This window comes from Chelonoidis abingdonii, chromosome 4 (assembly GCF_003597395.2).
Source record: "Chelonoidis abingdonii isolate Lonesome George chromosome 4, CheloAbing_2.0, whole genome shotgun sequence".
NCBI lineage: Eukaryota > Metazoa > Chordata > Testudines > Testudinidae > Chelonoidis > Chelonoidis abingdonii.
In genome coordinates, this window is record NC_133772.1 from 150,554,412 (window position 1) to 150,570,061 (window position 15,650).

Genomic DNA, 15,650 nt, shown 5'->3' on the forward strand with positions numbered 1-15,650 from the left:
GTACTGCCTCAGTAGTGACTCTGGGTGCAGGGGGAAGAGCAAGGACTCCGCTCTTGAAAATCTCACCCACAAACTAATGGGTGCGGAAGGATGGAGAGTGAGCAGGGATGCTCCTCCCACTTGCCCTAACGTAGCTGGTTGCTCTTCCTTGGACAATATGGCTACAGTCTCTCCTTCCTTGGGACTGAGCCCAAAGGGATGTGAGACTAATTACTAGCCTTTTGTTGTGGGGAATTAATGAAAGAGCTTTATCTTTGGTAGGCTTTTGATGGGATTTTCTTTACTTTATCTACTGGGTTTCCTGATAGACCTTCTAAAGCCTTTAGGGCTGGATTCTGGCTCCCTCAGAAGCACACCCTAGGGGTGGTATAGAGCTGCAGGAGGAGTCCTTGCAAACGTAACCAGAATTCCTCCTGGCATCAGCCATGGAGTGCACACCCACTGCGTCAGAAACTCTGTTACCCTTGCAAAGAGCGCAGCCTAGGTTCCCCTTCACATCAAACTAGCGCTGCAAAAGTAACTAAAAATCCAGCCAAGGCATTAATACAGTAGAAATCACTTATAATGAAACACCACCAATGTCAAACCTAGCCAGGAAGTCTCCTTTTGCTGTGGTGCTCTACAGTGTGAAAACTACCGATTGGGTCAGAGTGAGGTTGTTTTGGTAGGAAAAAAATGACTCCTTTCTGAAAAAAATGGACTTATTTTTAAAAGTCCCACTGTAATTAATTTGCTGCTAGAGTTTAATTATAAATTTATCATCCCTAATATTTTATCTGTGCAGTAAACAATTAGATCTGTCTCTTGGTTCATAACTTGATTTATGCCTTTGACGTGCCTCAGTGTAGTGATTGGCATCCCCAGAAGCAACATAAAGTAAAACTAACAGAAGGCTTGTTACGGGAGATCTCCCACACTCAGAGAGCTGGCCCTCGGGGAGTACTGGTTTCATTCATTGCACCATCTCTCTGATAACAGAATTTAATAATTCCTTTTTGTTTAAAGTTAAGCCTCCCTTTAAGAATGAATTCTTTAATAATTACTGCACACTTGGTCTGCAATAATTATCGTGATGGGTATTTATGCTTCCTGTTTTCAGTAGTCTTAACAGACCTGGTCACTGTCTCAGATGAGGAAGCAGTCACTGCTCTTCCCGAATCCTCAGAGACCCTCGCTGGAATGAGAATGCAGGTGGAGGAGCTGACCAGCAGAACTACGACCCTGGCAACTCCAGCTTTGATGGCATCTTCTGTAAGGAGAACAGTTGTTCCATCTGTGAGGCAGATTAGCACAGCTGTCACCTACGGATTGGACCGGCTGGAGTCGGAAGGTACACATGCTCTGAAGGCTAGTGGGCAGGCTGGTTTGGTGTGAGATGGTGCACCTGGGTTCGGATGTGCTACTTGATTTTTCTTCACTTTTGTAATTTTGTCTGGGAGACAGATTTATGTACATTTCTTACAGGTGCAAATAAGGAGAAACAGGAAAATGTGTCCCCCTTTCCCAGGGACACAATGGACAATTAACACTGTGCATTGTGCAGCTGAGCATAATTATTGATTTTTGATAGAACTGTATGCTGGAACAACTTGAGGTGCAGGGGAGGAGGAACATTCCACGAAATCCCAGTAGTACTTGTTATTGGTGACGATAACCAATGGTGTAAAGGCTCATTTTGGTGCCTCTGTCCCGCACGAGTAACACAATGACCATAATAACGTATTTAAAGCTATATTCAAGCAATTTGAGTCCCCACATATTGAAACCCAGTGTCTTCCACAAAGAGGTGCTGTTAACGCTCCTGAACTGCGTAAGGGAAAAGAGACAATCTCGAGCGCTAAGTGCCTCGCAGTCATAGAATCATAGAATATCAGGGTTGGAAGGGACCTCAGGGGCTCATCTAGTCCAACCCCCTGCTCAAAGCAGGACCAACCCCAACTAAATCATCCCAGAGAGGGCTTCATCAAGCCTGATTTTAAAAACCTCTAAGGAAGGAGATTCCACCACCTCTTTAGGTAACCCATTTCAGTGCTTCATCACCCTCCTAATGAAAAAGTTTTCCCTAATATCCAACCTAAACCTCCCCCACTACAACGTGAACCATTACTCCTTGTTCTGTCATCTGTCACCACTGAGAACAATCCTCTTTGGAACCCCCTTTCAGGTAGTTGAAAGTAGCTATCAAATCCCCCTCATTCTTCTCTTCTACAGACTACACAATTGCAGTTCCCTCAGCCTCACCTCATAAGTCTTGTGCTCCAGCCCCCTAATCATTTTTGTTGCCCTCCTCTGGACTCTTTTTCCAATTTTTCCACATCCTTCTTGTAGTGTGGGGCCTAAAACTGGACGCAGTACTCCGGATGAGGCCTCACCAATGCCAGATAGAGGGGAATGATCATGTCCCAGGGTCTGCTGGCAGTGCCCCTACTTATACAGCCCAAAATGCCGTTAGCCTTCTTGGCAACAAGGGCACACTGTTAACTCATATCCACCTTCTGGTCCACTGTAACCCCTAGGTTCTTTTCTGCAGAACTACTGCCTAGCCATTCGGTCCCTAGTCTGTAGCAGTGCATGGGATTCTTCTGTCCTAAGTGCAGGACTCTGCACTTGTCCTTGTTGTCCCAGTTCAGGCAGAGGGGGCTGTTTAAAAAGATCCATATTGATGCAACGAGAAATTAGTTAAATCTTGAAGAGCCAGTGCTGCCCTTCAGTGCTTAATTTGTAACAAAAGGGGCTCAAGCAATTTTTTTACTTTCGTAACTGACGTGGCAAGTCCAGAGGTGCCGGGGCTATGAACTGCTGAGCCTCAAAGTGCCAGGGCTCAAATTAAGCACTGCTGCCCTTCCTCTGAGCCCACCCTTTAAGATCACCTCTAGTATTGCTCACCTTCCCCCCTTCCATGGCATCCATTCCACCAGCCATTCATGCTAGTCTGCTGCTCTCCATCCTCCATTTTTAATTCCTTGATCTCTGCCTTTCCTGTACCCTCACACCAATGGCTCCCCTCTCCCACTCTTAGGACTGCCTCACCCAATCCCAGGCCTGTATCTCCCCTCTCCTTCGCTATCTCTTCTCCTGCTGTGCTGAGCTCCGCCAGATGAAACATTATGACCGTGCCATCATTGTCCCCTCAGCTCTGATTAAGTCCCTGGACCTCTCCTGAAACCTCCCTCCCTGTCTCTCATTCTCGATCCAGGATCTTCCCTCATTACTTTAAAGACAGGACTGACACCATTCAGGAGGCATGTACCATACTCCTCTCCAGGCTGTTCTCTTTCACTCGTTTCCCACATCTCCCTCCTTTTGTCTGCTTCAGCCCTTTTCCTTCCCATGTTCTATGCTATCATGATCCATCCCTCCCCTGGACCTTCTTTCCAACCCCCAGCTTTCAAACGTGTTTTTGTTTTCCCTACTACCATCCCGTCTCCCATCTCCTGTTTACTTCCAAGGGAATCTGGCCTGTTCTTTTGGCAATACAAGGTGTAGTGTGTGTGTGTGAGGGGGTGTTGGGGTGTGTGTGTGGAGCTTAGAAAAAACAACAGGAGTTTGGGGGAAGGTTAAGGGGTGGAGTATTTAGGGTAAAGTGAGTGGGTTTAGAATAGACAGGGTGTGGTTCAAAGTGGACCTAGAACGACTCATTTCCAGACTCTTTAAAAGTTGGGGGTCTCTTGAAGTTGAAGCATTTTTGTCCTGGGTGGGGGGTGTTTAACTCGGCTCCTTCCCTCTGTCTGCATAGGGATAAATGACCCTGTTTTCTGCTATGAGAAACTCTTTCTATTGGGCTCCCGCCTATTCCCTTTAAACAACCCGAGACCTATTTCTGTTCTTATAACTGAATGAAGTACTAAGCTTCTGAAATGCATTCATTCCAACTGCTGATACGGTCAGTAGCTGCAAGCGGCTTCCTTAATGACTACATCAACCTACAAGCCTGAGGGTCTATTGGCTCCATCACGGAGCTGTGCGGGATACCGAGTTTCTAAGCAACCAAGTCATCTCTCTCAGTGTGGTACATGGCTGTGGCTGAGCAGGCAGCTCTGGACCGGGTTGTCAGACAGTTCACCACTGGTCAGCCAGGAATTTTGAGGTTAACCTCATGGGCAGCCGGTGAAGCTTCCCCTTGGGGAGGCTAGCCCCCTGCTTTACCTCTTCCGGCCAAGGCCCTGCCGCTACTCGCTGCTCTCAGCCCCCCATGGCTCCGGCCACAGTGGGGGTGTGTGAGGAGGCTGAGACCTCAGGCCCAGTTGGGGTCGAGCTCTCAGCCTTGGCTGGGACCGCGGCAGAAATCTCTGCTCTGGCTGGCGCTCTGAGCCTTGAGTCTCCCCAGTTCCCCCTTGGCCCCACCCACAGCCCCACCCTATTCTGACTCCTCACTCCGCCCATGGCCTTGTCCCCTTTCCACCCCCACTCTGCCTTTTCCCTCTGTGGCCCCATCCCCTGCTTGCTCCTCCCTCTCTTCTCCCCTGCCCCCTGCTGCAGCCATGAGACTGAAGAGTTCTTTGTCCCCGCCCCAGGGCTGTGCAGGCAGAGGAGTTTTCCAGGGTGCCCAAATCTGCCACTACCCCACCCCCAGCAGCACAAGGTTTACACACTGCCTCTGGTTAACCTCCTTTCTCTCACGCTGAGGCAGAGCTTGCTATCACTCGCTTTCCCCGTTACCAACCCACTAAAGTGGGCCGTGAGCTATCCAGGGAGAACCTTCCCTCCTCACAGGAGATTAGCTGCTCCAATTGATAGGAATCAATAAGGTTTTCACCTCCCCACTCCCTTTGTTCTGGGCTGTGTCTTCTCTGTATAACCTCTTCTCAGGGCCGGCTCTAGCAATTTCGCCGCCCCAAGCACAGCGGCACGCCGTGGGGGGCACTCTGCTGTTCGCCGGTCCCACGGCTCCGGTGGACCTGCCGCAGGCGTTTCTGCGGAGGGTCCAATGGTCCCGCGGCTCCAGTAGAGCTGCCGCAGACATGTCTGCGGGAGGTCCACCGGAGCCGCGGGACCAGCGGACCGTCCGCAGCCACGCCTGCGGCAGCTCCACCAGAGCTGCCTGCGGCCCTCCCAGCAACCGGCAGAGCGCCTCCTGCGGCATGCCGCCCCAAGCACGCGCTTGGCGTGCTGTGGCCTGGAGCCGGCCCTGCCTCTTCTGCCCTCTGCCTAATGGCTACTGGAGGGCAAAGTATGCCCTTCCTCTGAGATGGAATGGCATTTGAAAGCAAGCTGCTGGTCCCAGCTTCCCACACCAACTGTATCTTCTCCCCCGGGATCAGGTTAGAAGAGCAACAGTACTGTTAACTCTTTTGTGTCTGGATACACGACACCCTCACACACCTCTCTGATCCTGCCTCTAGCCTGAGAAGTGACCGTCCTCAAGTGGCTTCCAAACTCAATTCTCTCCTCTTTTTAACAGCTATTTATCCAGAGGACGGTTTGTCTCTAGAGCCCAAATGTAAAATGGTGCCTGTGTTGGGTTCCCCCCGGGGCATCACCTGGAACTGGGGTACCACTGATCCCCCTGACCCACTAGCCTGGGCTCCCTCTCATGCTGTACTGCTGTGACAAGCTGCAAAGCCCTCCAGCTGAACTTTCACCAGCATGCACACAGGTAGGGACACACCCAGCTGCGGTTACAAGCAGGCTGCATGAGAAGGCTACTCCCAGCTCCTCAGGCACGCACCCTATCTAGAGTATAAACCCCAAATTAGACCATCTTGTGCTGCACAGGGAACAGTACAGCGTAAGCTCATACAGTTCGCCCCCTCCCTCAATGTGGAGAGGAATATGCAACAGCCTTTCCCCCTTGAGTTACTTCACTCCCACTCACTGGTTTAGATAAAGCAAACACAAGTTGATTAACTACAAAAGATAGATTTTAAGTAATTATAAATGATAGCAAACAGATCAAAGCAGGTTACCTTGTAAATAAACAAAAACACAAACTGATCTTAACAAACTAGATAGATAGGATATGAATTAGCAAGTTCTCACCCTGAGTGATAGGCTGGCAGATTCTTAAGGCACAAGCTGCCTTTGCTTTGCAGCTTGAGTTTGCCAGGTTTTCATACACAGGCTAAAAATCGCTTTAGCCTGGGACCATCACGTCCCCCAGTTCAGTCTTTGTTCCTTAGGTGTTTCCAGGTGTGTTGTAGGGAGAGTGAGGTACCATCATGTTGTCATTTCCCCCTTTTGTATCTTCTTCCCACTTGCTGGAAAGCACTTTTGCTGTGACCTGGGTCAAAGAGTTCCCATTGTGTAGTGGTATCTCTGAGAGGTTTCTGTTGTGCGCAGTCCCTGGGGTAATCCTTGTGCTCGAGTGCATTTCCTCAGTAAGCCATTAACATTGCTTGGCCTTTTTATTGTTGTACCTGAAAGGCTGCTTGTGGGTGTTTTCAGCCTCACATGTTTCAGTACCACATACATAGCCAAACTTCACATACCTTGATAGCTCATACAATCCAATGAGATAGTAATGTCTAGCAGATCAAGACTTCTAAAATGATACCTCACAAGGCATACTTTGTACACAACATATCTCAATTACATGGCAGTGGTGACTACTGGGTAGCGAGGGTGTCACAGTGCCTTAAGGAGAAGGCAAGGGAAGGCTGAACTCCAGCCACAAAAGAGCCTGATCCTGCAGCCTTATTGACGCTAATGAAAGTTTTGCAAGACCAGATTCTCAGTGAGGTTCATATAGACCAAGAAAGCAACAGACATTTATTTTGAATTAAGGACAATTCTAGACATTTCTCTCCAGGGTAATGAGGTCCTGATAGGGGATCCTGGTATCTGTAAGGGCCTGATTGCAGAATTGAGGCCACAGTTTGCAGGCTGTCAGGGGAAGTGAGGGGAGAAAAAGACACTGGGCTAGATCATAAAATGGTGTAAATCAGTGTATCTCCATTGACTTGCGTGGAGCTATGCTGAATTACACCAGTGGAGGATCTGGCTCCCTATTTCTAAAGAAACACATACTGTGCAGCTATTTAAGTACTGTAGAGGTCCTCCATGCCAAGTAGGGCGAGGTTCAGAGCATGAATGGGGGCTGCATGTTCACCTGGCTGTCTCCTTTAAAAAAAAATTTCACATATGAAATCAATTAATAACGGCATGTGCTTTGGGTTATAGCAGCATCTCATAGACTCAGGCTTTAAGGCCAGAAGGGACCATCGTGATCATCTAGTCTGACCTCTTGCACATCACAGGCCACAGAACCTCGCCCTCCCTCTCCGGTAAGAGACCTTTAAGCTCTGGGCGAGTTACTGAAGTCCTCAGATCATTTTTTAAAGACTTCAAGTTACAGAGAATCCACCATTTACACTAGTTTAAACCTGCAAGTGACCTGTGCCCCATGCTTAGAGGAAGGTGAAAACCCACCAGGGTCTCTGCTAATCTGACCTGGGGGAGATTCCTTCCCAACCTCAAATATGGCGGTCAGTTAGACCCTGAGCATGTGGGCAAGACCTGTCAGGCAGATACCTGAGAGAGCCCTCCCCACCTAGTGTCCTGTCTGCGTGGCTCCATTTTCTAGGTATATTATGTTTATAAATTAGCATCTTCTTTACAGATGGGCCATGTTTGGCAGCTGGATTAAAACTGGGCTTGAATGCTGTTCTCCTTAAACAAGTGAACACAGGTGGCCGATTTTTCGGGAGGGGCCCAATCCAGATGCAAAATGGGTTTCAAAAATTGTACCTGAGACTAAATTCTTGAGCTGGATCTAATCTCAAACACATATGTTGACCCTGGTTTGGTCACCTCCATGTCAACTCACTATCCCTGGTTAAAACAGGCTTAGTGGGATCCATGTACGGATGGTGTGTCAGTATATTTTTCAAACCAATATGTAGTTCTCTTGACCCTAACAGTGGACTGTTCTCTTGACCGTGACTGACTAGTGAAACTACGGTAGCACCTTTGTGGCAAACTGTGCTTAAACATGGCTCTTGCAGAAAAGATGCCAGAGCCTGGTTCATAAACGTTGCATGCTTCAATGTTGAGAGATATACACAGGCCTTAACCCAGTGGTTATGGAGGTTGGGACATCCAGAGAGAGTGCCTGTTTGCTGATAATAGTAGAATTTGTCACATAAAAATTTTCAATGAAGACCAAACAAGTTTTTTTATAGTTATCTGTTTGAACTAAACCATAAAATAAAAAGCAACATCATACAATACACTGTTTTCTGAACACATATGGGGCACCCAAGAACAATGCAGCTATGGCTTGATCCCATTGATTTAATAGAATCACAGGACTGGAAGGGACCTCAAGAGGTCATCTAATCTAGTTTGCTGCACTCATGGCAGGACTAAGTATTATCTAAACCATTTCTGACAGCTGTTTATGTAATTTGCTCTTAAAAAAATCTCCAATGATGGAGATTCCACAACCTCCCTAGGCAATTTATTCCAGTGCTTAACCACCCTGATAGGAACTTTTTCCTAATGTCCCACCTAAACCTCCCTTGCTTCAATTTAAGACCATTGCTTCTTGTCCTACCCTGAGAGGTTAAGAAAAACAATTTTTCTCCCTCCTCCTTGTAACAACCTTTTACATTTACCTCTACCTCGATATAACGCTGTCCTCGGGAGCCAAAAATTCTTACTGTATTAAAAGTGAAACCATGTTATATCGAATTTGCTTTGATCCATCGGAGTGCGCAGCCCCCCTCCCTGGAGCACTGCTTTACCACATTATACCCGAATTCGTGTTATATCAGGTCGCGTTATATCAGGGTAGAGGTGTACTTGAAAACTGTTATCGTGTCCCCTCTCATTCTTCTCTTTCCCAGAGTAAACAAACTCTATTTTTTCAATCTTCCCTCAGAGGTCATGTTTTCTAGACCTTTAATAATTTTTGTCCTTCTTCTCTGGACTCTCTCTAATTTGTCCACTTCTTTCCTGAAATATGGTGCCCAGAACTGGACACAATACTCCAGTTGAGGCCTAACCAGTGTGGAATAGAGCAGAAGAATTACATCTTGTGTCTTGCTTACAACACTCCCGCTAATACATCCCAGAATGATGTTCTGTTTTTTCGCAACAGTATTACACTGTTGGCTCGTATTTAGCTTGTGGTCCACTATGACCCTCAGATCCCTTTCCGCAGTACTCCTTCCTAGGCAGTCATTTCCCATTTTGTATGTGTGCATCTGATTGTTCCTTCCTAAATGGGGTACTTTGCATTTGTCCTTATTGAATTTCATCCTGTTTACTTCAGACCATTTCTCTAGTTTGTCCAGATCATTTTGAATTTTAATCCTATCTTCCAAAGCACTTGCCACCCCCTCACCCTCAGCTTGGTATCGTCCGCAAACTTTATCTATGTACTCTGTATGCCAGCATTTAAATCATTGATGAAGATATTGAACAGAACTAGACCCAGAACTGATCACTGCAGGACCCCACTCATTATGCCCTTCCAGTATGATCTCAACTACTGATAATTATTCTTTGGGAATGGTTTTCCAAACAGTTATGTATCCACCTCATAGTAGCTTCATCTGGTTTGCATTTCCCTAGTTTGTATATGAGAAGGTCATGTGAGACAGTATCAAAGTTTTACTAAAGTCAAGATTTCTGTGGGCTTTGGATCAGGCCCCCAAAAGATTAAGTGCTAAGGCTTACAAAGCTCCCTAAAAGATTTTGATCCCCCATTCCTGGGAACTGGAAAACCAAATCACATAGGCAGCTTTGAAAAATCTCAGCCTAAATAATCAAATATTGGTTATTATTTGTGTGTGCTGCTGTTGCAACTGTGGCAATATTAATTGTTTTCATAAGCTGATTACAGGTGGGTGCAGAAGTGTTACTACACAAAACTGCACAAACAGGTGATTGCATGTATAGTGCAGGGCACTCACAAATGAAAATTGGATTAAGCCTTTTTGAAAATATGACTCAACAGAAGTACAAAGAAAACCTGATGAACCAGATGTGATTGGTATATAAGTGACATAAAAGAGTTATTTGCAGTGTTGTGGCCATGTTAGTCCCAGGATATAAGAAAGACAAGGTGGGTGAGCTACTGTCTGTCTCTCACAAGAGTTAATCAGTCCTCAAGAATTGCCCCATTAGGTAACTGTAGCTGCTCTTAGGCTGTTTTCAGACGATGAGCATTGTTCAGTAATACAATGCTTTTGTCTAGGGTTTTCATTGGCTGAGTGTTTTTATGCAGCATCCTGTTGGTTTTGGTGTTCTTTGTGAAGGATAAAGGAGATGCATTGTGCAGCTGAATTGAGCTGCTCAAAGGTGACATCAAAAGGGGAATAAAATGTAGTTTTGTGCCTTTTTTTTTTTAAAGCCCTTCCCTTCCCAGTTAATCAGGTTTCATTTCCTTGATAACTGTGATGTTAACCTTTCCAGTTTCCCAGTGGTTTTCTAGGGTAAACAAGATCTGAATTTCTAAATCCATAAAAACAAGCAGGAAAAAACAAACACAAAATTCTTATGGATGTAGTACTTTGGAGGTTGTCCCTCCCCCTTCAGCTGGGAGGGAGGCCATGCCCTCCTTACTATGTCATAACGATCAAAGTCTATGAGCAGGGGAATTAGCACATCGCCAGTCTTGGGCGGGCCTAGCAATGGCCAGTCTCTGGCCTAGCCTCCTGACTACAGCAGACAGCAAATACAGTCTGGTTCTGTGGCCCTCTGGGCAGGGCAGAGCAAGGAGCAGGCTTTAGTCCAGCCTTCTGGCTAGGGCAGACAGCAAAGGCAGTCTGGCTCAGCTCTTTGGGCAGGGCGGAGCAGCAGCAGTCCATGGCCCAGCTCCCTCACTGGGCAGACATGAGGTAAACACAGGCTGTTAAGCCTAAGGTGGGTAGACTGCCACCCCAGGGGTGGGGTTGGCAGCAGAGGGGCAAGGGAGCTGGGCCCACCCTACTCCATTGGGTCCCAACCCAGGGCCCTAACAGGGGCGGAGAGGTCTGGCACTGAGTCACTGGGGATCCCACCGGAACATGCTGACTCACGCTCTGGCAGCAAAGCTGAACTAAAGTTTGGTTTCCCTGGGTTATTTCCTACCACAGTCCAGGGATGGGGCTCCATAGTCCAAGGGTCCCCGATCTCCTCAGGGTACTTGGCAGCTGACAGTCCCAGTAGCTCCTCGGGGTACTCAGCACCCGGCAGACCCGGTAGCTCCTTGGAGTACTTGGCACCCATAGTCCCGGTAGCTTCTCAGAGTACTGGGCAACTAGCAGTCCTGGCAGCTCCTCAGGGTCCTCCTCTGGGAGCAGAGGGTGATGCCACTTGGTCCCTGGACCATTAGCCAGGAGCAAGGCAGAGGCAGCCAATTCCTTCCCTGGCTGTGGCCCAACTGCACTGGAGACTGTGCCTCTTATACTTCCTGGTCCACGCACAAGGAGTGGGCCCGGCCTGGGTCTTCCCACCAGGGCATAGGTTCTGGAACTAGGGGTGCTGGGGTACTGCTGCACCCCCTGGTTTGAAGTGGTTTCCATTATATACAGGGTTTACAGGTTGGTTAAATGGCTCTCAGCAACCCCGCTGTAAAAATTGTTCCAGCAGCCCTGCACTGATAGCGGGAGCAGGGGGGTGTGTGAAGAGAGGTCCCTCCATCTCTGGCTTGGAGGGAGGCCACTCCATCTCACTACTCAGGATCATAAAGAAGCAAAAGTGAGCGCAGACCCTCTTCTATGCCCTTGTAGGTCACCTTCATAAAAAGTTTTCTCTGGGTGGGGGTTTTTCAGGCTGCCTTCTCTTCCCTGTTAGCTCATGGGGTGATTGCAAAGATCAGGTGCAGTGGAAATTATGCACTCAAAGCAGCATCCCTCATTTCAACAGAATGTGTAACCTTCAGATATTCGGGCTCGCTTAGGTTCACTATTGCCGATGGAGCGGGGAGACCTTCTACAGTATATGATGGATCCGCCCTGGTCCCCTTACATCAGCTTCCTGTGTGTAGACCATGTCCCCCCTACGGCACAATGGCACCGGACGTGTGCCCGCGGGACGACATTGCTCTCCCTCTTGTTGGCGCATGCACACGCTCTGTGCTGAAACTTTTGAAGAGACTCTTTACGAGGCAGATTAACCGCGACGTGATAGAGTCAAATCAATGGGCCTATTCCACATCTAGGCAATTGCCCCACTGCTCCAAAAACATTTGCACAATTCCTTGTAATAAAAGCTCTTACCTGGAACAGACCCTTGATCCTTCCTCAATAGTAGTCCCCAAGTAGAAGAACGCGAAACTAGCCTTGCTTCTTCTGGGTAGAAAACAGCTCCTGGCTGCGTCTGCGGACATCACCCTCGTGTCCCTTCCCTGTCCAGGCTGTGAACGTCATTCTATTGGCGAGTGGGTACATCCAGTACGCAATCCAAGCTCTTGTCAAATCGGGTGTGGGGGCGCACCCAGAGCAACGGTTTAGATCACGGGTTTGGGCTGTAGGCACACTTGCTCAGTTCTTGTCACTTCTACGATGCGGCTGGTCGCCCAGCTGTCCTCTTGACGGTGATATTGGCGTGATTCTTTTCTGCGGCTGGTGCAGTAGGGACTGAACTGTCTCTTCTCCCACACACCTGATTAGATCCTGCAGCTCGGAAGGGCTCATGCTGGAGAACTGTTTGGGGCGTGGAGGCATTGTTTTGCTGATGCTGGATTGATTGATTGCACTCCATCCGCTGAGCAACAGGAAGAGGATTTTTAAAATTCCCGGGGCATTAAAAGACGGATCACCCTGAGCCCAGGCAGTGAGTGCTAAAGCGTACCAGAGAGGCTGGAAAAGATGCTGCGGAAAGTCTCTAATACCGTCATGGAGCCAAATAAAAATGCTGTGAGTGCCAACCTGAGTACGCACGCGCTATCACCAGCCTGGCTCGCTACCCGAAGCAGACCCAGGTGTACAGCCACGCTGCAAAACAGCTTACGGCACCTGCGAGCTCTCAAAGCTGAGACACCTCTAAGTCAGCGACTCGAACCCCTCACCAGCGCTATGCAACTTGCAAGATTAGCCAAGCCCAGGCACCACAATACTTTCCCTGTTCTTTATCGTCATAGTGAAATTTCCGAGCTCCTGTGCAATGTGAACCACGCCATCCCGCATCGACTGTGGCATTCTTACAGATTATTAACATGTCACTAACCATGCACTGACCCTGCACTACATTTACGAAAATACAAATGGTCCAATGTCTCATATGCGACACTCCCCTCCGCCCAGGCTGAGTGCAGAAATGAACATACGCGCTCGCCAAGGTCACAAATTTCATATTTTGCCAAAGTGCCAGGGCTGCGTTTATACCATTAACACCCTGACACTGAATGCGGCTGATTCATAGCACTTCACCCCCACCCCCAGCGCCTATCCATACTAGCAATGTTATTCATTTTTAAACTGACTGTTTATTATTAACTGCGCTGTCTTATGCTTGCTCTCCCCACTGGCAGGGGCAGAAACCCCAGCCCTTTTACTAATCCAGTCGCGTCAATTCTGCAATGCAAGTCCCTCCTCACTCACTGACTTCAACTAACTAGATGCTAGCGTTTTGCAGGATGACCCCAGAGACCTTCTGACAGGCCCTACTGACTGAGGGCTGGGGGCGTTCCTTTTCTTTTCTCATAGCGGTGTGGGCTTCCAATCCGTGAGTTTGTAGGTGTGGTTAAGGCATTGTCCTAGAGTGTTTCCCTATGTGTAGTCCTTGCCTCATTTTAGGAAAGGGTTCCAACTGCAGCTTCCATTAATAAGCGTGGAGGTGCGCACTTGTGACAGCAGGGGCCGCTTTATTCTGGCGCCACGTTCCAGGAGTGGGGAGGAAACCAGGTGGTTGGCAGCTCTAATGCCCGCCTACTTCATCATCCGCAGCGCAATTTGCAGCAGTCCTTCCCTCCGAGAGACTGAAATGACCCACCTGCCGATGGACAGACTGCGGCGCCCCGCTTCCTTAGGGGCTCCCCGGCACCGTTTGCTGGCGCTCTAAGTGCCTGGGCAGCCCTTTGACGCCAAATAGACCCTAAGTGGGTTCCCCAGGAGTTTTTTCTCCCAAGTATGTCTTCTTACAGCAACTGACACCCACGCGCCCATTCACCAGCGGCTGGAGCTTTTTGCTGTAGTAGATCTCCAACTCAAGCTGGGCCTGGGCTCTAGGAGCCCGTGCGTCGGGGAATCGCCAAAGCTGGCTCCAGCCCTGTCATAAACATGACAAGTGAATATAATACACAGAAGTACTCATGTCTCTTGCCTTAAGGTAACAAAGATAGTTGAGCCTGGCTGTCACTGACCGAGGACCAATCAGGGAGAGTGAACTTTCATCTGAGGAGGGAAGTTTTTGTGTGTCTGTTAGATTTGGTTGTTTTCTCTCTGGGTCTGGAGGTCTACCAAGCATGCACCAGTTCCCAATCTCTCCAACACTACTATATAGTTCAAAATAGTTAATGTATAGGTATTAGATCGAGTTAGGCGTATGTTGTTTCTTTAATTTGCCAAAACTGTGCATTTGCGACTGGAAGGGTAGCTTTAATTGTGTATGCTGAAGGAGTTCAATTGTATTGTGCTGAAAGGATTTATATTGTACTTGTATATTAGCTGAAGGTGTTCCAGTCTTATAACTGAAAAAAAACCTGTACCTATCCATCTTAACGATTTACAAATAGAATTTTACTGGTTTCTCTCTTTAATTAAAAGCTTTTCCGTTTAAGAGACCTGATGTTGTTTTATTCTGGTCCCGGGGATGGCTTGATCCACCGGGAATTGGTGGGAGAAGGAGGAGGGAGAGAAGGCTATTCATCTTGTGTAGGATTATACTGTTTCTCTCTCAGCGAGAAGTCTGGAGGGGAGCTGAAGGGGGGAAGGTGAATTTCGCGCTTCTGTTAAGGATTTAAGGGTTTGATCCTGTGTTGCCGGTAACCGGGGGGAAGCCTGGGAAAGGCAACAGTGGGGGATAAGGGTTTACTATCCTTGGTGTAAGATCCAGAGGGTCTGGGTCTTGGGGGTCCCCAGGCAAGGTTTTGGGGGACATTGAGTCCCAGGCCACTGGAATTCCTGGTGCTGGCAGCGCTACAGGTTCTAAAGTGTGGTAAACTGAGCCTTATGAGAGATTCCTGCACTGTAACCGTCTAGCCTTTTGGACGCTCAAGGGTGCAGCGAGTAGGGAACATACCATGACATAGAAACCCAAAACCCCTATACAGCAATGAAACAGCCCTGCAGCCTCAAGGCCCTACAGCCTGTTAGTATAGCTGCATGGGGCCAGCTGTGTCGGTTTTCTTTGTGGTTAGGCATATCCTCAAGAGTGTGTTGGGGTGGGAGCAGGGCGGCTCTACAGTGTTTCCTCGCCCATACGCAGCGTGCCCGAATTCGCTGCCCCCGGCGCAGGTGGCAGTCCGTTGTAGCCCTTAGGGCAGCACGAGGCGCATTATCCCGCAGTGTCGGCAATTCGGCCGGGCAGCTTCTTGTTTTAGCTACAGCCGCCCGGACACTATACATAGGTGGCTGGCACGCAGGATTGCCTTCACTCCTGGTAAACGCGTGAGCCGCCCTAAGGTGCACGGACTGCTCCCGCCAACGCGCAGGGCCATTCGCACGCTGCTTATGGGGCAAAATAACAGGGACTGCCGCTCCTGTGCATATGCAACCCAAACACCGCTTGAATGCTGGTGCCTGGAGCCGGCCCTGATGGGTATGGTTAAGAGTCTGGGAATC

General features: G+C 48.5%; 1 protein-coding gene across 1 annotated transcript in view; it reads left to right on the top strand.

Annotated features, from left to right (window-relative positions):
- Positions 1-15,650, top strand: part of ARMH4 (armadillo like helical domain containing 4) — a 141,211-nt gene that overhangs the window by 20,160 nt on the left and 105,401 nt on the right. Inside the window, exon 5 of the mRNA XM_075065867.1 lies at positions 1,100-1,330. Within this exon, the coding sequence (XP_074921968.1) occupies positions 1,100-1,330 (231 nt within the window). The remainder of the gene's footprint in view (positions 1-1,099; positions 1,331-15,650) is intronic.